The sequence below is a fragment of the Schistocerca serialis genome, chromosome 4 (genome assembly GCF_023864345.2).
Source record: "Schistocerca serialis cubense isolate TAMUIC-IGC-003099 chromosome 4, iqSchSeri2.2, whole genome shotgun sequence".
In the NCBI taxonomy this organism is placed as follows: Eukaryota; Metazoa; Arthropoda; class Insecta; order Orthoptera; family Acrididae; genus Schistocerca; species Schistocerca serialis.
This window is the reverse complement of record NC_064641.1, coordinates 321,371,060-321,392,846: the sequence shown is the minus strand read 5'-3', so window position 1 is coordinate 321,392,846 and position 21,787 is coordinate 321,371,060. Positions and strand designations below refer to the sequence as shown.

Here is a 21,787-nt window from a genome sequence, read left to right as displayed (position 1 = left end):
CAAACAGAGATGGGATTTATTTCAGGCAGTGTTGTTTGTCTATTAGCACTCACATTTCTTCGAATCACCACTTCCCTAGGACGCCAAGTGTTGTTCGTCGGCCACCGTTGTCGGTGCTGAGAGATAGTGTCTGAAATTTGGTAATCTCGGCACACTGGAATTTCCCATGCATCTAGCTCCAACTACCAATCCGCGTTCAAGGTTTGTTAGTTCACGTCGTGCGGCCACAATCCTATCGGAAAGCTTTTTACAGGAATCGCCTGACAGCTCCACCAATGCATTGTCCTTTTATATCTTATGTGCGCGATACTACCACCATCTCTGTTTGCTGATGTCGCTTTACTATAACTTTTTTTTTACCTCAGAGTAAAAACCTTGAGGTTTGCCTATGACATTACAGTTTTGTAAGAGACAACAAAAGACTTGGACGAGCAGTCGAAAGGCACGGATGGGTCTTTAAAAAAGTTACAAGAAAAAAATCAGCAAAACTAAAACATGGTTAATGAAATATAGTGGAATGAAGTGAAGTGCGGTAGTTAGTTGATGAAATGAGAAACTAAACGTGACACATTAGTTTTGCCATGTGGACACAAAATAAGTGACGATTACTGAGAGGTCAATATGGGAACAGAAGGAAATAATTTCTGAAAAGAGAAAATTGTTAACACTGAATATAAATGTTTACATTAGGAAGTCTTTTCTGGAACCATTTGTCTGGAGTAAATTCTCTTGTTCGGATATAAAAAGTTGAATTTCAGACGCTCAGATAAGAAAATTATATAAGATTTTTAAATGTGGTGCTGAAGGTGAAGGCTAAAAGCTAGATCCGTCTATTGTATAACGATTGGCGAGATGCTGAATGGAATTGCGGAAATAAGTAATTTATGGCAGAATTTGACGAAAAGAAGGAATCGGTTGATAACACACATAGTGGGGCATCGAAGAATAGTCAATCTGATAATTATGGGAAGAGTGGAAGGGAAGGGGTTAAAATTATATAGGGAGTTCAAGGTTTACGTACATTAAGCACGATAAAATGTGTGCAAGTTGCACCAGCTAAGCTGAGAGGAAAAGGCTTGCTCAGGAGAGACTAGAATGGAGTGTTGCATCAAATCCAATCTACGGACTGAAAACCGTAACAAAAAGCTGTCGGCTGTAGTAAGATAGCCAGCATCCCAAACAAAAGCGAACAAACATTCCCAGGATTGTAGTAGAACTAACCCCACAACTGTCTCTACAAATCTAGGTGCAAAACAGTGAGAGCTCCGTGAAAGATAGCGGCAACGTTTTTCTAACTTCTCTTATACTCGATCAGATTTTGATCGAGTAAGGGGGCGCGATGGTAAGCCGCTGGATTTGTATCCTGGGAGATAGCGTTTCAGAATTATTCGGGCCGTCATCATTGATATTTCCAGTGATTTTCGTAACTCGCTTAAGGGGAATTATGGGACTGTTCTTTAGAAAGAACATGACTGGTGCCGTTCCTCATAGTTCTCCAATCGGAAATTGTACTCTGGGCGCAATAATCTCATTATCTTCCTTCTTTTACCGAACATTCTGTTTTCTTCAGTAGCAATCAATTCATTTCATGTTCGTCTGTAACGTTTAACGTTTCTGCTTTCCATAATAGCTCGTGATGATATACTGTTTGCCCTTCGAAGCAATAATAGTTTATATATATATATATATATATATATATATATATATATATATATATATATATATATAAAAACAGCAGCTGCTTGACACGTTTATCTATTCTTCGTCAGATATATTAATGATAACATGTTCCATTGTTGTAGAATGACATATTTAATCGCGTCTGTTGTAAATAGTTTTAGTGGTTCAATCACTACCGGTTTTAACGATTAAAGCACATCTTCAGGTGTACAAGAACAGTAAGGCGTGTGGCCCTTGTACAGTGAACACCAGGTGCCGGACAGGTGAGTGCTTGGTGTTAAGTGTGCGGCGGCCAAGCGCTTTACAATTCATGTTCAGCTGAAGATGGGCTTATAATCGCTGAAATTGGTTGTGAATGAACCAGTGAAATTATTTATAACTAACGCAGTTGATTGTCTGATTCTACCATGAAACGTAGTTGTGGATGTCTTTTTCACCAAATCTCACGGTTTTTTTTACAATTTGCAAAGAATAATGGAGGTGCGATTTGAAACCAAGTTGTCTATCCGAAGAGAACTGTCCCACCGACAAATGAGGCGATTCAGTCCGCCTCAGGTTTTGACTCTGTGAACCTCGATAACAGCACAATGCGAGATCTTTAACGTTAGATAGACCGGCATCCATGTATATGGTTTGAAACGTCTGCTACAGTTCTTGTCAAATTTGTTTCAGTTCACAGAAAGGAATGTCACTCAGTTACGGTCCAGAAATCGTTACCAATAGACATTTATGTCGAGTCATTGCATTTATTCCCGTCAATGGCATTTCTATTTCCTTTGTATTATGGACTCCCAGTCAGACACTGCCTGAAAGCACCTGATTATCAAGTCAGACCACCTCTTCAATTGTTGGTGAGACACATAGGCTATCTATACACGTCTATGGGCTTGTGGTAGTTTCTGCGTGGCCATCGTTTTCAAAACGTTGCTAGTGAACAAATGCCTTTAGTGAGATTATGTACTATAGTTCGCACTGAATCACATCTCAGACCAACAGGTGATCTCCCTGAAGGTTCTGTCTAGACAGTTTATAGCACTTTCGTTATATGAATCTCTTTTCTATATTTTCATGACGTGTGGTCTTAGATTACATTATAGTAGCTGAGCACTTGCCATACAGTTATTGGCTGTACGTTATTCATTACTGATGGCTAATAAAAAGACAGTGTCTTTAGAGTGAATATGTGATAAATACTCTTAATATCGCTGTGGCAAACAAAATGACTATTCGACAAAGACCCATAATTCTGCGGAAGACGTTTATCAGTGGTGGGAGCATGTCATCACTGAAGGCAGAAAGAGATTACGAGTCCCAAAATGACTGTTAATATTATTGTAGTGGGGCATAAGGATGATGGGCGACATTAGATACGTTCAAATGTATGTGAAATCTTATGGGACTTAACTGCTAAGGTCATCAGTCCCTAAGCTTACATACTAGTTAACCTAAATTATCCTAAGGACAAACACACACACACCCATGCCCGAGGGAGGACTCGAACCTCCGCAGGGACCAGCCGCACAGTCCATGACTGCAGCGCCTAAGACCGCTCGGCTAATCCAGCGAGGCGACATTAGGTATCCCACTGCAAGCAGTGATGGTGCTGATCGTCGCCTAGCAGAACGGCAGGTTCATGGAGCCTTGTGATATCCGTCAGTAAGTCGCAGAAACAGCAACTACATTGATTCATTAATTCTGAGGAAAAATAGAGCACTCATAGATTTGAAAGGCAGCAGTCAGCGCCCAGAGACACAGGCTGATCTCGGTCATGGGAATGTGCTTACCTCAGCAAGCAGCTTCACTGGACAGCCAACATGCGGCGTCACCACTTTGAGCAGGTGGCATCTGAGGCGATGTTACACTGTCAGCACTGCTTGACATCAAGGCAAGCGGTCAGCACGCTGCAATAAAAGACACCACAGAAGTGGGTGATGTCGGCTGGTGCAGATACGAAACTCAGTGTGTACAGCACTTGAGCGGGTGGAGTTGAACCAAGAACCCCAACGCTGGGAGCAGTGACATAGCACGCAAGGTTAAGACTGCAGTAGTAGAATAGGCCCGCACAAGGAAGCCCGCTAGTCAGGCCAAGGCGTTAGCCTTGTCCCCCAAAGTAGGTAACCTGAAGTCTGTAGAAGGGCCCAGCAAATGATCCCACGGCTGGAAGGCACCAGTTAGACTCCTGGGTGCATCAGATCTGCGCACACGTAGTACTTTCGCAGGTAGCGGAGGCAGCGTTTAGTGGTTACTGGTTGCAGCTTAGTGATCCATCTGAGGACGACTGGCGTAGAGCACCTCTCGTAGATGGTGACAGGTGGCGAGAGACGCTACTGAGCAGAAACAAGACGTATTTATGGCAGTTCCAACCACGACTGTTTTGCCAAGTCGTCACTCCTCTTCGCATAGAACAGCGAGGTCATCTAGAGTCGGGCCTGGGCGTCGTGTAATCTAGGTCGCTGTCGCTATAGTGCTTCCGTATTTGTGTGGTTTCAACGGCGTTGCAGCCCCGGGAGCGCTCGTCGAAGCTAGGAACATAATAACTTGTCCCACTGCGAGGGCTCGGCAGCTTTTCTGGCTGTCAGCAGAGTCCGCTTGTAACTTCTTCTAAAAGCACGCTCCACTGGCTTTCGTCTGCTCTACAGCTGTACGTCTTCTTCTATAAGCCTGCTGTCACCTTTTCTGCTATCCCGGCTACGGGTTTTCCAAGGCTACATAAAAGAATTAGCGGCTCAACACGATACAGTGGAATGTAATATCGCATCGGATAGTATCCAACAGCCTCTCCAGAAAGCTTTCAAGTTTCATAACAGCACTTTATCAGCACTGTTAATTGGGTTCACAAGTATGGGAAAAACGATGACTAGAATCAGGTCGGAGAGAGCTTTGAGAGTTCGCCTGAAGTGCTTTTGATATAACACACAAGATTTCAGTCTCGATGGATGGAGCAGTATTTAAATGAAAAGAAATGTGATAGTATCAAGGTACGCGTAGAAGTAGTAATTATTTCAAATTTGCTTCATCTGTGAACTAAACAGCACAAAGCCTCGACAAATACTACAACGCAGATTACCTTTGGCTACATGCACGTATCACAGGGATACGCAGAATATGGAACATATTTAGGTGTACATCATAAGGAACAGGCTACATGAAGAATAATAATCTGAGGAATGTCCTGTAAAACGAGAGATATAGGATAAAAGTGCGAACGTTTAGACGAAGTTCTTTCCAAGTTAAGGAATAATAGTCGCAGAAGAACTTGAAGGAGGTACAAAACAATATAGGGCAACTGGAAGTGCAAATATTATTCTAGAGAAATATACTACGAGTAGGTGTTGAATATAAGAGGGCTGCACAGCATTTTTTTTTTCTCAGCCGAAAACAGTGGTACGAATGCGAAACGTTACTTGAAGTCTCCTGAGTGAACGCGCCAAGTTTCCGTCGCTTCCGACAGACAGCGTAGCTGCAGGACAGTTTCAAAATGGCATCTGTAGGTGATGTACGTTACAAGTTACGTGGTGTTATTGAATTTCTGACTGCACAGAAAGAAACTCTGGGGAATGTTTAAAAACGCTTGTGGAAAGTCTGTGGAGCATCTACTGTCGACAGAAGTACAGTTAGTCACTGGGTACGGAGGGTGAGGTCATGAGAAGGCGGTTCGACGGAACTCCACGATTTTCAGCGGTCGGGGAAACAAACCATCCAGGGCTGTCACACCTGACAAGTTGCAGCGAGCTGATGACATTAGCTATGCGATCATTCGTGGATGCAATTATCCTCACTCTCGGATATTCAAAAGTGTGTGCAAGATGGTGCCACGGTGTCTAACGGTTGATCACAAATCGCACAGAAAAAACATTTTTCATTTGTTGCAATGCTTTGAAGCTTAGGGGGAGACCTTCTTGTCCCGTATTGTGACAGGTGGTGATACCTGGGTTAACTATTTTGAGCCCGAAACAAAACAACAATCGATGAAATTCCCACACCCTAAAGAAGAAAAAACCCAAAGCAACTGTTTCCGCCGGTAAGGTCATGATAACCGTATTCTGGGAATGTGAAGGTGTCATTCTCATTGATGTGACGCCAAGAGGCGCTTAATTCATAAGTATATGTCAACACACTAACAAAACTCACAAGCGCTTCAGACGACTTCGGCGCCACAGCAATCCAGGAGATGTTTTGCTGCAACACCATAACACTGGCCCGACACATGTATCAGGACTGCTGAACGCATCGCAAAACAAGATTGGACAGTGTTATCACATACAGCCTACAGCGCTGACGTAGTCCCACCTCTTTGGACCATTAAAGGATGCCATTCGAGGAAGACAGCCGGTCGGGGTGGCCGAGCGGTTCTAAGCGCTTCAGTCTGGAACCGCGCGACCCCTACTGTCGCAGGTTCGAATCCTGCCTCGGGCATGGATGTGTGTGATGTCCTTCGGTTAGTTAGGTTTAAGTAGTTCTAAGTTCTAGGGGACTGATGACCTCAGCTGTTAAGTCCCATAGTGCTCAGAGCCATTTGAACAATTTTTGAGGAAGATATTTTGAGGACGATGAGGAGGTGATTCACGCAGTCAAGCACTGGCTCCGCCACCAGGACTAGGATTCGTACCGACAGGGCACATACACCCTTGTTTCGTGCTGGAGGAATGCCATAGATGCGGTTGGATATTACGTGGAAAAACAGGGTGTATAGATAATACATCATTCTTTCGTGTGTGTTATCATCATTATGTTCATTAAAGAACTGCTGAAGAAAAAAATTCGGTGCATTACTTTCTGGGCAACGCTCGTAGAATACTAATTGACAATAAAGAAATAGCTCCTCTTACTGTTTAACAGACACCACAGTGAGACAAACAACAGCTGCAATTAGACTGAAAAGTAGGGTAGTACAAATTTATGCTGTTCGTAGTCAGGTGCAATCCTGTTAAAGTGCGATATTTCAATGACACTCAAGGTATCATCAGTAAAACTTCTTAGATTTCGTCAGAAGGTGATTAGAGTGACACCCGTCTAACCTTCGTACCATTTCGACAATTTGCACTGCCGAAAACTCGAGAAAATCATATCATAACCTTAGCTAGTAGAACAAAATGATCGTTTCCTCCAGCCCTGCAATCATTGTGAAACTCCTTTAGCGTAACAGCTCTTTTCCATGTTAGTCTTACAAATAATCTGGGATTTAGTGGACGTTCATTCATCATGGTCCATAGGCAACCTTGAGTTATGTAGAACAGGTCATCATATACACTAACGAAAGACAGGCAACTCTCAAAGATGTAACATGTATAATTTACAAACAATGAACTACAACTGTACTACACTATACTACTTAACACTATTTGAGCCTACGCTCCTTAAATATAGTCTAGTAAAGCTGTTAGCCTGGAAAGAAGCTGCTGATTTCTTATGTTATTTATATTACATAGCTGATTTTCGAGTTCTGTTGGTAGCTTGATTACAATGAAATTTTTCAAAGAACATGGTTACCTTCTTTTGTAACTCAATCCAAAAACTTGCAATGCATCTTTACGATGAGAACTGTCGTTTACATTATGACTAACAGGATTATTCAATCCCCGAATAAGGTAATTTGTAGAACGAATGCCTTGCGAAGAGTGTTTTTAATTTTCTATTGAATTGTTATGGATTCTCAAATACTTGATTTATACTAAACGGAAGCTTCTTGAAGACATTCATGTCACAGAACACCATTATGAACAGTTGATAAGGACACAGAGTCTACTTGAAGATGCTTTTTAAGTCTTGCATTATGATAGTGCAAATAATAGTTCAGTGAAACCAGATTTTTATTCTTTACAATCAATAAGAAAGCAGTAAGGAGCAAATGTACTGCAGTACAGGTACTAAGATTAACAATATAAAAAGCCTGAAAAATCCATTGCCAAATCTAACAATGGAAAATCCAGGATGGAATGTAACAATATAATTAAAAGGTTAGTTGCTACTCACCATAAAGCAGAGATGTTGAGTCGCAGACAGGCACAACAAAAGGACTGTCAGAAAGTTATCTTTCGTCCAACAAGGCCTTTGTCAAACATAGTAAACATACGCACATGCACACACTTGCAAAGGCAACTCACACACACTCATGACTACAGTCTCTGCCATCTGGATCCAGACTGTGAGCAGCAGGGCATTATGGGAGAGACACCTGGGTGGGGGTAAGGAAAAGGCTGAGGATGTGAGGGAGAGGGTTAACTGAGTAGGGTGGTAGGATGGGGGACGGTAAAGTTCTGCTGGGAACATGCAGGGATGATGTGCAGAGTGGTCAGTTGTGTGGAGTCGGAAGGTGAGACACAGGTTGGGAAACAGAGGAAGGGTTTTCAGAAAAGGAGAGATGTAATAAGACTAGAGGCATTGGTGGAGTAGAGGGTTGTGTAGTGCTGGAATGGGAACAGGGAAGGCGCTAATGTTTAAGGACAATGACTAACGAAGGTTGAGGCATGGAGGGTTGTGGCAATGCAGGATACATTCGAAGGAGTGATAAAGGAACAGGAACTGTGGAGAGTCGATGAAAGAAATGGTTGGTTTCTTGTATATAGGAGTGTTGGTTGTGGGTAGTAGCCTGAATGCGTTAGTCTAAGACTGCAGAGCTTCTTTAAGTGGGGACACAATAACTGACCACAATGTGGCATCATGGGTAGCAGTAGGTAGGAGTGTGAGGACTGTCAGGGGGTGAGTAAAGAGACGGATTCTGAAGAGAGGCTCTGGAATGGGCTTAAGGCATCGCAGAGAGACTATAGATCCTGCTGTATTTCTGGAATGTGGTCAATGTGGCAGGGTTTGTAGGTGGATGGTTCTGACAGCTGGCAAAGTCTTTCTGCCAGGTACTCCTTGTGGTTCAAAACAACAGTGGTGAAACCATCGTCAGTGGGTGGGATTATAAGGTTGGGATCAGATTATAGATGGTCTATTGCAGATCTTTCTGAAGATTTAAGGTTAGTTTGTTGTATGCTGAGATATTTGGAAATTGATGGTGAGACAAGGTTTGAAGTTAAAAATTTCTGAACAGTTAATGGGGGGGGGGGGACATGGAAGAGCCTTGCAGGTTGTTGTAAACATGGTCAAATGTAGTAGTCCAAGGTGGGTGTAGGAAATGAGCAGGTAGAAGAGTTTTCTGAGGTGGCATTGCACATGTTGCTCTAGCTGGTGGAGAACAAGGGTTTCGCCGGCCGAACTGGCCGTGCGGTTAAAGGCACTGCAGTCTGGAACCGCAAGACCGCTACGGTCGCAGGTTCGAATCCTGCCTCGGGCATGGATGTTTGTGATGTCCTTAGGTTAGTTAGGTTTAACTAGTTCTAAGTTCTAGGGGACTAATGACCTCAGCAGTTGAGTCCCATAGTGCTCAGAGCCATTTTTGAACCATTTGAACAAGGGTTTCAATGTGTGTTATGGGATCAAGGACTTTGGGATTATGTAGAGGGAGAATTTTACCAATGGAGAGAATGTGAGGACACCACTTTCCCCCAGAACCTCAACACCTTCTCTCCCATTCGCTTCATCTGGTCTCATTCAACTCATCAACCCAGTTTCCTCGATTTTGATCTCTATCTGAAAGATGGCTGTATTAGTACCTCTGTCAATATAAAAAATTCCAATTACAAGGAATACCTCCACTTCAACAGATGCCACTAATGTCATACCAAGAAGTCCCTTCCACACAGCCTAGCCAACCATGGACATCGCATCCGTAGTGAGCAGAAGTCTCTCTCAAAATATACCAAGTGTCTCACTGAGGCCTTTATAGGTCGTAATTAATATCACAGCCTTGCCCAAAAACAGATCTACCATGCCTTATCTTCCCAGTCATCCAACATCTCCCAAAGCCCCACATCCAGCCACAGAAGGGCTCTTCCCTTCTAACCCAGTACAACGCAGCACTTGAGCAACTGAATTACAGTCTCTGCAACGGTTTGACTACCTCTCGTTGTGCCCTAAAATCAGAACTGTCTTACGCACTGTCCTTCTCACTCCACCCACAGTGCTGTTCCATCACACATCAAATCTACAAGATATCGTCGTCCATCTCTACACAACCCCACTCCCAAGCCCTTACCTTATGCCTCCTCTCCATGTAATAGACCTAGATGCAAGACCCACTCCAAAGCTGTCCCAAACGTCACGTAACACGTCAAAGGCAGGGCTACTTGTGAAACCACTCATCTGATCCACGAGCTAAGCTGCATCCACTGTGCTGCATTCTATGTGGGCATGACAATCTACATTATGTCTGTCCTCATGAATGGCCACCAACAAACTGTGGCAAAGAAACAATTGGAGCACCCTGTCGCTGAACATGACGCCCAACGTGACGTCCTTCATTTCAATGACTGGTTCTCCCATAATGTCCTCCTGCTCACAGTCTGGCTCCAGACGCTAGAGACTGTGGTCATAAGTGTGTGGGTTGCGTTTGCGAGAGTGAACGCGTGTGTGTTTTCCATTTTTCACAAAGGTCTTGCTGAATGAAATGTCACTTTACAACAGTATTTTTGTTGTGCCTTTCTACGACTCAGCATCTCTGCTTTACGGTGGGTAGCAACTCCTTTTCAGTACTTTGTCAAATACCAACATAAATTTTCTACTGTTTGATTTACCGGGCAGCTTATGTTTCATCATAGGTCCGTGCTGTTTTCCTCTGTCACTGTTTTCTAATACACTGATGCACTCGTTGTCTGCCCTTTCTCTTCTGTACCACGTTTCTCTTGTCGCCCTAAAAACCACTTTGCACGCTGTACCTACGAGCCACACTGTATGAATCGTCTTTTGCCGCACACAGCAGATGGCTACGGGACCATGCTGGTTGTTGGTGCAGCATCTTATGTCCCACATTACACTCACCGATGTCATTAATCCTATACCCCCTTATTGATCACTCTCCCTGCGACACCCTCACGTACTTTTAGTGTATTATTTCCCACACCTTTACTGTGACACACGAACTCGTACCTCATCCAACCAACTCCTCCCCAAGCCTCACTCAGTCCCCTCTCTATTCCATTTCGCATCTACTAACTTCACGGAATCTAGTCACCTCTGCCATCCTCCTCTTGACACTTATCCCCCCCCCCCCACAGAGCTGGAACCCTTTTTACAAATATTTTAATATTCCATTTGATCTCATTGTCTCTTCACACCAATTTCAGATGATTTTCGCCTCCGACTGTCGGCCTACTCCATCAGATTTCATCTTTTTTCCTCTTTTCTCATCCGTTTATTCCTTTCCATTATTTTTCCCACGTGGTTGAGTGTACTTTTGCGAACTTTTTCCGACGTAGGTCTACGTTATTTCTGTATTTTTACACGTTTTTCCCATCACCATGGATCCATACAGAAAAGTTTCCTTCTTCCTATTCAGAACCCAGTTCCACATACTGTTCTTTCCTGTTGCTTAGCCTTACCATCAAATTACACATCTCTGGTTGCCTCCCTTCCTTCCACAATGTCCTCTATATGTTCAGATTCCGCCAATTCTTAGCCCTCACCAACATAGTCATGCAAAACCATTTCTGTCACGCCCAAACTTCTGTGTGATACTTTCTTACCATTTATAGAAACATCCTGCTATCTAATCCCAAACTCTTGGATGCCATAATACACATCCTGGCCTTCAGGAACTGGAGAAAGATGCACAATGCCACATCAAAAAACCACGAACCTGCTCACTTACTACTCACACCTTGGTCTACTACTATCCAGCACCTCTACAACAACTTCCAAGCCTCATCGACGTCCCCTCATAGCTGACAAACCCTGTCGCACAGACCTACTACATTTACACCACCCTCCGAAACTTCCTCCCAACACCACACAGAATCAGGAACCTAAAGAGGCCCAAAATACAGTCGTAAAACTGTCCTCCAAAAGCCTTAGCCTTGCAGAAGTATCAGTCCTCTCGAAAGGCCTCACCTTTTGTACCACTGCCAAATTCAATAACGCAGGACTTGTTGAAGACCTTTCCTCCTTCTCCCAGACCCTACAGTGGAAACACTACTTATCAGACTCAACTAAAGACCAATGCTGAACTCTGTCTGAATCTGTTCACTCCTCCATCCAACTGTCCCACTACCACTGCTCCAAAATGACCCCCCCCCCTCCACTGCCTACAATTTCTTAACCTCAAAAACTGCTTCACCATAATTCCCCAAATCTCTCAACGTGCTAATTAACCTCACATCATTAGAGAAAACCGCAATCCACTGTCTAAAATATGAACCTGACCTTATAAACCTACCTGCTAACAAAGGCTATACACAGTTGTTTTGAACCCCAGGGATTATCTGCAGAAGAACTTCGCCACCTCCCAGATTAATCCACTTACAAATCCTGCCACAGTGTCCCCAATCCTGAATCAAGTAGGATCTCGAGTCTCTCCTCAAATACTTTTGCCCATCCCAGAAATTGTCTCTGGAGCCCTTCTCTCTCCTCATCTCTGCCATTCCTTGCACTCCTACATTCTAGATGCTTCCTAAAGTCCATATACCAAACCACCCAGTGTGACCAGTTGAGGCCAGTAATTGTGCCCCCACTGAAGGCATCTCTGCTCTAGTAGACGAAAAACTCCAGCCTATTACCAGCAAGCTACCCTCTTATGTAAAAGATACCAACCATTTCCTGCACCAACTCTTAACAGTTCCTGTTCCTTTATCACGTGGTGCCTTGTGCGACACTAGCGATGCCACCTCCATTTACACTAATATTCATAAGGCCCATGTTCTTACTGCTATTGAACACTATCTTTCCTAATGCCCAACGGGTTCCAAACCAACTTTCTCCTTCCTAGTCGCCATAACTAACTATACTCCCATCAACAACTGAAGGCATTACCTACAAACAAATCCAGGGAACAGCAATGGGCACACATGTAGCACCTTCATATGCCAATCTGTTCGCAGGCCCTGTAGAGGAATCCTTCCTAAACACGCAGAGTCCCAAATTCCTCACCACGTTCAGATTCATTTATGACATCTTCGTGGTATGGATTGATGGTGGGGACACCCTTTACTCCAGAATCTCAATAACTTCTCCACTATTCGCTTCACCTGGTCGTACTCAACTCATCAACCGAACTTCCTCGATGTTGACTTCCACCTTAAAGATAAATTTATGAGTACCTCTGCCCATATCAAATCTACCAACCACCAGCAATACCTCGACTTTGACAGCTGCTACCCTCTCCATATTGAGAAATTCCTTCCATGCAACCCACTGAGTCTTTTACAGATTATAATTACCCTTTCAAACTTGTACAAAAATAGATCCCCTGTGCCTTATCTTTCCAGTCACCCAACACCTCCCAGAGCCCCACTATTCAGCCACAGAGGACCATTCTCCTTATGACTCAGAACCACGCTGGACTACAGCAACGGAATTACATTCTCTGCAAGGGTTTGACTACCTCTCGTCATGCCCTGAAATGAGTAAGGTCCTACCCATTAACTTCCCCATTCCTCTGACTGTGGTACTCCACTGCCCACTGAATTTGCATGATATTGCCATCCATCCCTACTCAACCCCTGCTCCCATCCTGTTGCCTCATGGCTCCTATCCCTGTACAGACCAAGATGCAGGGCCTGTTCCATACACCCTCCCACCATCACGTACTCTATCCCTGTCACAAACATCACCTATCTTATCAAAGGCAAGGCTACCTGTGAAACCAGTTGTCTGATATACAGGCCTAGCTGCACAACTGTGTTGCATTCTACCTGCGCACAGCAACCAGTAAGCTTTCTGTCCTGATGAATGGCGTCTGACAAACTGTGGCCAAGAGAAAACTGGACCACCCAACATGACGTCTTTCATTACAGTGAATGCTTCACAGCCCATGCCATCCGGATCCTTCCCACCGACACCAGCCTTTCTGAATGGCGTAGATGGGATCTCTCCCTGCAATATATACTACATTCCCGTAACCCTCCTGGCCTCAACCTTCGTCAGTCATTGTCCTTAAACATTTGTACCTTCTCTGTTCCACACCAACTCTACACAGCCCTCTATTGCACCATCGCATCCCTTCTATTTACTTGTCTCCTTTTCTTCAAGACCCCCTCTTTCTCGCCCCACTATCTAACCCCCACATCCACCCAGCTTCCCCACTCTGCACCTCCTACCTGCACACTTGCAGCAGTACATTACTGTCTCTCACCCCTAGCCAGCTATCCGTCCCCCTGTCTTCCCCAGCCTCTTCCTTACCCCTACCCAGTTGCCTCTCCCATATTGCCCTGCTACTCGCAGTCTGGCTCCAGCTGCCAGAGACTGTGGTCACGTGTGCGGCAATTGCGTTTGTGTGAATGTGATCGTGTGTGTATGTTTTCTATTTTTGACAATTGCCCTGTTGTCGGAAAGCTAACTTTCCGATAGTCTTTATTTCTTGTGCCTTTCTCCGACTCAGCATCTCTGCTATATGGTGAGTAGCAACTATCCATTTAATTATAGTGTTACATTGCTCTAGCTGTAGTCTGCAGCTGTACACAGTAATCATTCTGTTCGCTTCAGTTGAATCGATGGATTAGGTATTTCTGGTGTATAGCAACAAAAGAGATGTAATGAAATTGTGCACAGAAGCCAACAGCTTAGGGTTTAAACACAGTCGTAGGTACTTCTAAGAATACAGCACTATGAGCTGAGTGTTTTTATTAGAAGACAACTGCTAGTATCCTCCCATGTAAGAAACATACACTGTCCAAGAAAAAACTTTCGAGACCGATTTTTTTTCTGTTATATATGCGACGTCAGTACAGCAACTATTGTGACAACTTGAACTAAGAACTGTAAACAGCAGATGTGCATTCGACCAGTCGCTTGAGAGCAGGCAATGTTTATAGGTGGATATGTTGGCCTAGTGTGTCATTGTCGTGTCCCAAATCATACTGGACCAACATCTCTGTATCAAGTGTTCAAGACATTCTCCAAAATGTTTTGAAAAAGAGATAATGGTGTGCAAAGTTTCTCTCGCAGACCTTGACTCTCGAACAAAACCATGGACACAGGGACGTCCTCTGCGTCTTCACTGACAATTAGTATAGGTGACGAACTACACTCGTTGTTATTTATATGAAGATATCACAGAACGACAGAGTTCAGAAATTCACATGAGAGGCCCAACATTTAAGCCAATGTGAGGCCCGAGAAAAACACTCTCCCTAATAAGAACATTTGTCACAGTTTCGCATGGTTCATTGTACTCAAATGCTGAGAGGATAGAACACCTGAACATTAAAAAACATCATCATATTTTTTGTGCACTTTTCATCAAGGCAGTCCCGAAAGTCTTTCAACTGAAGTCCTATGGTGGATTTCGGGAGCGAAATACAGCGAAATTTGTTTGCGAAGCTGTGTGGCACAAAGCCGAGAGCACGTTGTGGCCGGGCCGGCCACCGCGGCCGCTCCAGCCGTGGCACGTACGTCGTTAAAAGCCAAATGTGGACTAATCTCACTATGGGAAACTTTGACGATGGACAGTAACTCAGCAGGACGCACAATGCTCCAAGAAACGGTGAAGTGTGACACAATCTTAACGACGGCTAAGTTACACTTGTCTGAAATTCGACAATAAATTGCAGTTACATATCAAAACGAATCTGAATACACCTGCGACCTCAGATAAATGGGGCACATCGAGTGACACAACAGTATTTTTGTCGCTAAAACGACAAAAATTAATAATTTTCATCGACTAATATTTCACAATGAATATTTCGCAGTGAGCCTCTGAATTAACATTTTCTAAACGATTCATGCGATTTCACAATACCATATCTCACATTACAACATTGCACCATAGCCATCATCACTGAAAACTACTTATCTGTATCTGAATTATTTGTTTATTTATTGCGTACATTACATCCTTTCATTATGCAAATGTTTGTCAGAATATCGTATTATCCGCACTTACACTGAAAATGAATACTACACAAATAGTTCATATAATGGAATACTTGTGTATTTATGTTAGAAACCTTTACTGTATTACCAGGAACTTTACTGAAATAGCGTTCACGATGAAAACGCTAAATTATTGCAATATAAGGAATAGTGAACCACATGTGTTAGCTGACATCAACTTTATAAAAGAGTGCCAAAGTACGCTTCTTACAAACAGGCTTAAATAACTGGGTGAACGAAATTGAACGACAGTCTGTTGTCATTTAGCGTTAGTGTACTTGCGCAAGAATACTCGCTTACTTATTTGTGGGCAAACCCATATTTTTATTGCGAATGTTGTGAGAGTGACCAAATGATTATAACATTTATTTACATAAATATAGTTGTAATACATAAGTTGATGGGAAATGATAAAGATGAGTGAAATGGTGTCTGTTAGAACGTGAGAAAGACGTACTTGTAGTGAGGACAGCCTTCAGCCAATGTAAAAGACTACAGTAGCGGAACAACACGAGAATCAATAGGAAACTGGGATTATTCGAGTGACGAGCTCAAGAGAGCGATTCTTGAAAAAAGTAGAGATGCTAGCAATTTTGAATTTTCGATCATGTTGGTGATAGATTCTGGGCAGCGAACGGCCACTATAAGTTACTAATTTCTTAAGGGACTGTATTTTTCGAGAGGTCCGAATGCACTCCATCGTAGGGATCTATTTCCGCCTGATTTACGGAACTGAGAATAGACAGTGTGTGAGTTACTAAACTTTGCATCGTTTGCGATAATTTGTGAATCTTCATGTTCCACTCTGAATTGTTTTGTGTATTGTGATTACGAAATGGACTTAGTTTTCCCGTACCTTCGATGACAATGTAGATTGAGGACTTTGCTACCATTCTCATAACGCTTTCAATGTAACTCTACTACATTTGACAAGAGAATTTTCTGTACTTATTGCAACTGAATTGCTTCTATATCAACCGCAACGTCAGAACAGCTTCGCTGTTGTCTTTACCTTTCCCAAAGCCAAACTAGTCGACGTCTAACACATCCTGTTTCTTTTTTTTTCGTTTTTCTGTATACTATTATCGTCAGCAACTTGGGTGCGTGAGCTGTTAAACCAATTGCGCGATAGTTTTCGCACTTGTCGGCTCTTGCAGTTTGAGAATTAAGCAAATGATATATCTCCGAAAGTCTGCTGGTGTATCGCAAATCTCATATTTCCTACATACCAATGGGAATAATAGTTTTGTTGCCACCGGCCCCAGTGACTTTCGAATTTCCGATGGAATGTTATCTATCCCTTCTGCCTTATTTGATTTTAAGTCTTGAAGAACTCTTCTAAAGATGCTAATACTGGATCACTTATTCCTTTCCGTCTCAGTTTTCTTCTATCACATCATCAGGTAAGTCTTTCACCTCATAGAGGGCATTAATGTACCCTTCCCACTTATACAGTCTCTCCACTCTCCTCTCATTCGAATTTTCAGTGCACTTGCTTTTAATTCCACCGAAGATTATTTTCACTTTTCTATGTGCTGAGTCAGTCCTTCCATCAATCATTACTTTCTCAATTTCTTCCCATCTTTAATGTAACAATTTCGCTAAGCTTCCCAGTACTTCCTGCTTATTTCATTCCTGAGTGACTTGCATCTCTGTCTTACTGAATTTCCCAGACTACACTACCGGCCGTTAAAATTGCTACACCAAGAAGAAATGCAGATGATAAACGGGTATTCATTGGACAAATATATTATACTGGAACTGACATGTGATTCCATTTTCACTCAGTTTGGGTGCATAGATCCTGAGAAATCAGTACCCAGAAGAACCACCTCTGGCCGTAACAACGGCCTTGATTCGCCTGGGCATTGAGTCAAACAGAGCTTGGATGGCATGTACAGGTACAGCTGCCCATGCAGCTTCCACACGATACCACAGTTCATCAAGCGTAGTGACTGGTGTATTGTGACGAGCTAGTTGCTTGGCCACCATTGACCAGACGTTTTCAGTTGGTGAGAGATTTAGAGAATGGGCGGGCCAGGGCAGCAGTCGAACATTTTCTGTATCCAGAAAGGCCCGTACAGAATCTGCAACATGCGGTCGTGCATTATCCTGCTGAAATGTAGGGTTTCGCAGGGATCGAATGAAGGGTAGTGCCACGGGTCGTAACACATCTGAAATGTAACGTCAACTGCTCAAAGTGCCATCAATACGAACAAGAGATGATCGACACGTGAAACCAATGGCACCCCATACCATCACGCCGGGTGATACGCCAGTATGGCGATGGCAAATACACCCTTCCAATATGCGTTCACCGCCAAGTCGCCAAACACGGATGTGACCATCATGATGCTGTAAACAGAACCTGGATTCATCCGAAAATATGACGCTGTGTCATTCGTGCACCCAAGTTCGTCGTTGAGTACACCATCGTAGCGCTCCTGCCTGTGATGCAGCGTCAAGGGTAACCGCAGCCATGGTCTCCGATCTGATAGTCCATGCTGCTGCAAACGTTGTCGAACTATTCGTGCAGATGGTTGTTGTCCAGCAAACGTCCCCATCTGTTGACTCAGGGGTCGAGACGTGGCTGCACGATCAGCTAACGCCATGCGGATAAGATGCCTTTCATCTCGACTGCTAGTGATATGAGGCCGTTGGGATCCAGCACGGCGTTCCGTATTACCCTCCTGAACCCACCGATTCCATATTCTGCTAAGAGTCATTGGATCTCGACCAACGCGAGCAGCAGTGTCGCGATACGCTAAACCGCAACTGCGATAGGCTACAATCCGACCCTTAACAAAGTCGGAAACGTAATGGTACGCAATTCTCCTCCTTGCACGAGGCATCACAACAACGTTTCACCAGGCAACGTCGGTCAACTGCTGTTTGTGTATGAGAAATCGGTTGGAAACTTTCCTCATGTCAGCACGTTGTAGGTGTCGCCACCGGCGCCAACCTTGTGTAAATGCTCTGACAACCTAGCCATTTGCATATCACAGCATCTCTTTCCTGTCGGTTAAATTTCGTGTCTGTAGCATGTCATCTTCGTGGTGTAGCAATTTTAATGGCCAGTAGTTTATTTCTTGTACCTCCTTCTTTCGTCGATCAGCTGAAGTATTCCTGCTGCTACCCGTAGTTCCTTCGTAGTTAGCTTCCTTGTACATACATTTTTCCCTCCATCTTCTCTGATGCCCTTCTTAGAGATGTCCATTCCTCTTCAACTTACCTGCCTACTGAACTATCGCAGTATCCGTAGTGTCAGAGAACTTCAAGTGTATCCCTTCGTACCTTAGTAGTTCCCTATCCCACTTCCTTGCACGTTGATTCTTTCTGACTAGTTTCTCCAATTTCAGCTTACTCTTCATCATTACTAAATTGTGATCTGAGCCCGTATCTGCCCTTGGTACTCCTTACAATCTAATAACATGACTTCGGAATCAATGGCTAACCATGATGCAATCTAAATGATATCTTTCTGTTTCTCCTAGCCTTTTCCAAATATACCTCCTCCTCCTCCTGTGATTCTTGAACAGAGTCTTCGCTACTGAAATCAGAAATTTACTGCAGAACTACTACCAAGCCCATATTCTCCCGTAACCATTTGTTCCACTCCTTCCCCTACAACTGCACTCCAGTCGCCTATGATTAGTATATTTTGCTATCACTAGACGTACCGAATTCTGTGTTTAGTATCCTCATATACTTTCTCTATATGTACATTTTCTACTTGCGACGTCGGTGTGCGTACCTGAAACTGTTATTATTGGTGCTCGTTTCTGTCGATTCTGATGATAGCAACCCCGTCACTGATCTGTTCACACTAACGCACTCTCTGTCTGACCTTCCTATTCATTCCGAAGCTTCAGTTGACGTTAACGTATAGTCATCTGACCAGAAACTGGATCCTAGACGACTGGAAATCCGTGGCCTATTCAGATGAGTCACTACTTCAATTAATAGGAGCTGATGGTAGGATTCGAGAGCGGCGCAGATCCCTCGAAGCAATAGCCCCAAGTTGTCAACAAGGCACTGAGAAAACCGGTGCTGGCTCCATAACAGTGTGGGATACGTTTACATGGATTGGAGTGGGTCCTCTGTTCAGACTGAACCAATCACTGACTGAAAACGGATGTTTTCGGCTGCTTGGAGACAATATGCAGCCATTCCTGGAGTTCAGGTTCCCAAACAGCTATGGAATTTTTATGGATGACCGTGCGCCATGACAAAATTAGTCGACATTGGTTTGAAGAACCTTCTTGAAAATTCCAGTGAATGAATTGGCCACCTAGATGACTTCAAATGAATCCATCGAACCATTATGTGATATAATCAAGAGGTCAGTTTGTTCACAAAACCCTGCACCGGTAACATTTTCAGAGTTATGGGTGGGTATAGAGGCAGCAGCATGGCTCATTGTTTCTTGAGGAGACTTCTAACGACTTTTTGAGTACTTTCCATGTCGAGTCGCTGAAGTACGCTGGGGTATAGCGAGGTATCCCACGACTTTAGCCACCTTCGTGTATTTCTTCTTTGTAGTTCCCTTTCCTAATTTCTCCTTGGTTTCCCTGGCTAATGTACAGATTTAATAACATGGCGGATATGTAACAAGCCAGTCTCATTGCTTTCTGAATTACTACTTCGACGAGTGGGATGAAGCATAGTGACTACGGATCTGCTCTGCTCTGCTCGCAATCATACTTCGCCGGCTACCTCCCTCCATGAAGTTTTGCAATCAGGAGTAGTGTAGTTTCATTCGTCATATGCAGTTGTTGTTGAGACAAACAATTTTCGACTATAGTTATTCAATTCTTTCCTTTGTTCGATTATTTCAAACTTCCAGTTTGCCGTCTCCACGTTAGCTGACGGGACTGACCTTCACCAGTCTCCAGTGTGACTGACCGTCTACACCTCTCGCTGGACGCTACATGAGGTTCTCTGTTACTGTAGCCATGTATGGGGTTGGTCGTCGGTTAGCGTACAGTTGTCATGCCACAAGTTACAGGAATAGGTCATTCTACTTTGAAATTTCGAACATAGCCAGACATCAAGCAAAACGACGGCACGACTTTGAGAACTCAGTACGTTGTCCTCGATGGTGAGCGTTCATCTGAGGTGATGGTATCATCTGGAGTGTCCCAGGGAAGTGTGGTAGGTGCGCTGTTGTTTTCTATCTACATAAATGATCTTTTGGATAGGGTGGATAGCAATGTGTGGCTGTGATGATGCTGTAGTGTACGGTAAGGTGTCGTCGTTGAGAGACTGTAGGAGGATACAACATGACTTGGACAGGATTTGTGATTGGTGTAAAGAATGGCAGCTAACTCTAACGAGATCATCATCCCGGAGGCGTCCATGGGCTGCGCAGCCTCAGCAGGGAGGGACGGATAGCATACGGGTTCGAGGTGGACATCCCGGAAGGCGGCCAGGGGCTCCCAGACAACGGCTCCAGGTCGCCAACGGTGTGCCGAGAAGGTGCAGTGGCACCGGCCGTTGCGGACAGCGGCGAGTGGTCACGGACGACGGTGCGAGGGCACGCAGTAGCAGTGGCAGCCGCAGCGGACACTGCGGGGTCGCAGACGACACAGAGGCGATGCAGCAGCACCGGCGACGACGGGCAGCGGCGTTGGTCACACGCGGCCCTAGAGCGGGCAGCAGCGGCGACAGTGCAGACAGACGCACCAAGTCGCAGGCGGCGCGCGAAAGCAGTGTCAGCAGTGAGAATTCCAACGGTGAGTTAAAAGAATAGCAGGCCAGTCACGACATGGAGACAATGTTTACGGTACAGGCTCTGGGGCACCTGAGTCACAAATTGCAATTTGTTAGTTTGTCAGATGTGCTGAAATTAATACCACAGTTGTCTGTTGGCACTAAGAATGCTCTAAATGAATTCCTTGACAATTGCGATCTCGTATTTGAACTTATAGACCAAGAGCAGCATGATACCCTTTTGAAATTTGTTAAAACTTAATAGTGGTCTCAGCATGTAGCACATTATTGTTCAGAGATCTAAGTGACACGTGGTGAAATGTGCTCGCCATATTAGTAGAAAACTGTGCTAGTAAAAGGACACTTGACTTCTACGCGTGTCAAATGTTTGTAAGTCGGCAATAACGTGGGGAAAGCACAGCTCAGTGGGTCTTGAAGATGGTTACGATGCAGCACAATTTCAGGGTAACCATCAGAGATACTA

General features: G+C 44.1%; 1 protein-coding gene across 1 annotated transcript in view; it reads left to right on the top strand.

Annotated features, from left to right (window-relative positions):
* The window catches only part of LOC126474431 (trypsin delta-like), a 68,634-nt gene extending 47,291 nt beyond the window's left edge, over positions 1 to 21,343 (top strand). Inside the window, exon 2 of the mRNA XM_050101902.1 lies at positions 21,098 to 21,343. Within this exon, the coding sequence (XP_049957859.1) occupies positions 21,098 to 21,343 (246 nt within the window). The remainder of the gene's footprint in view (positions 1 to 21,097) is intronic.
* The last annotated feature ends 444 nt before the right edge of the window (positions 21,344 to 21,787 follow it).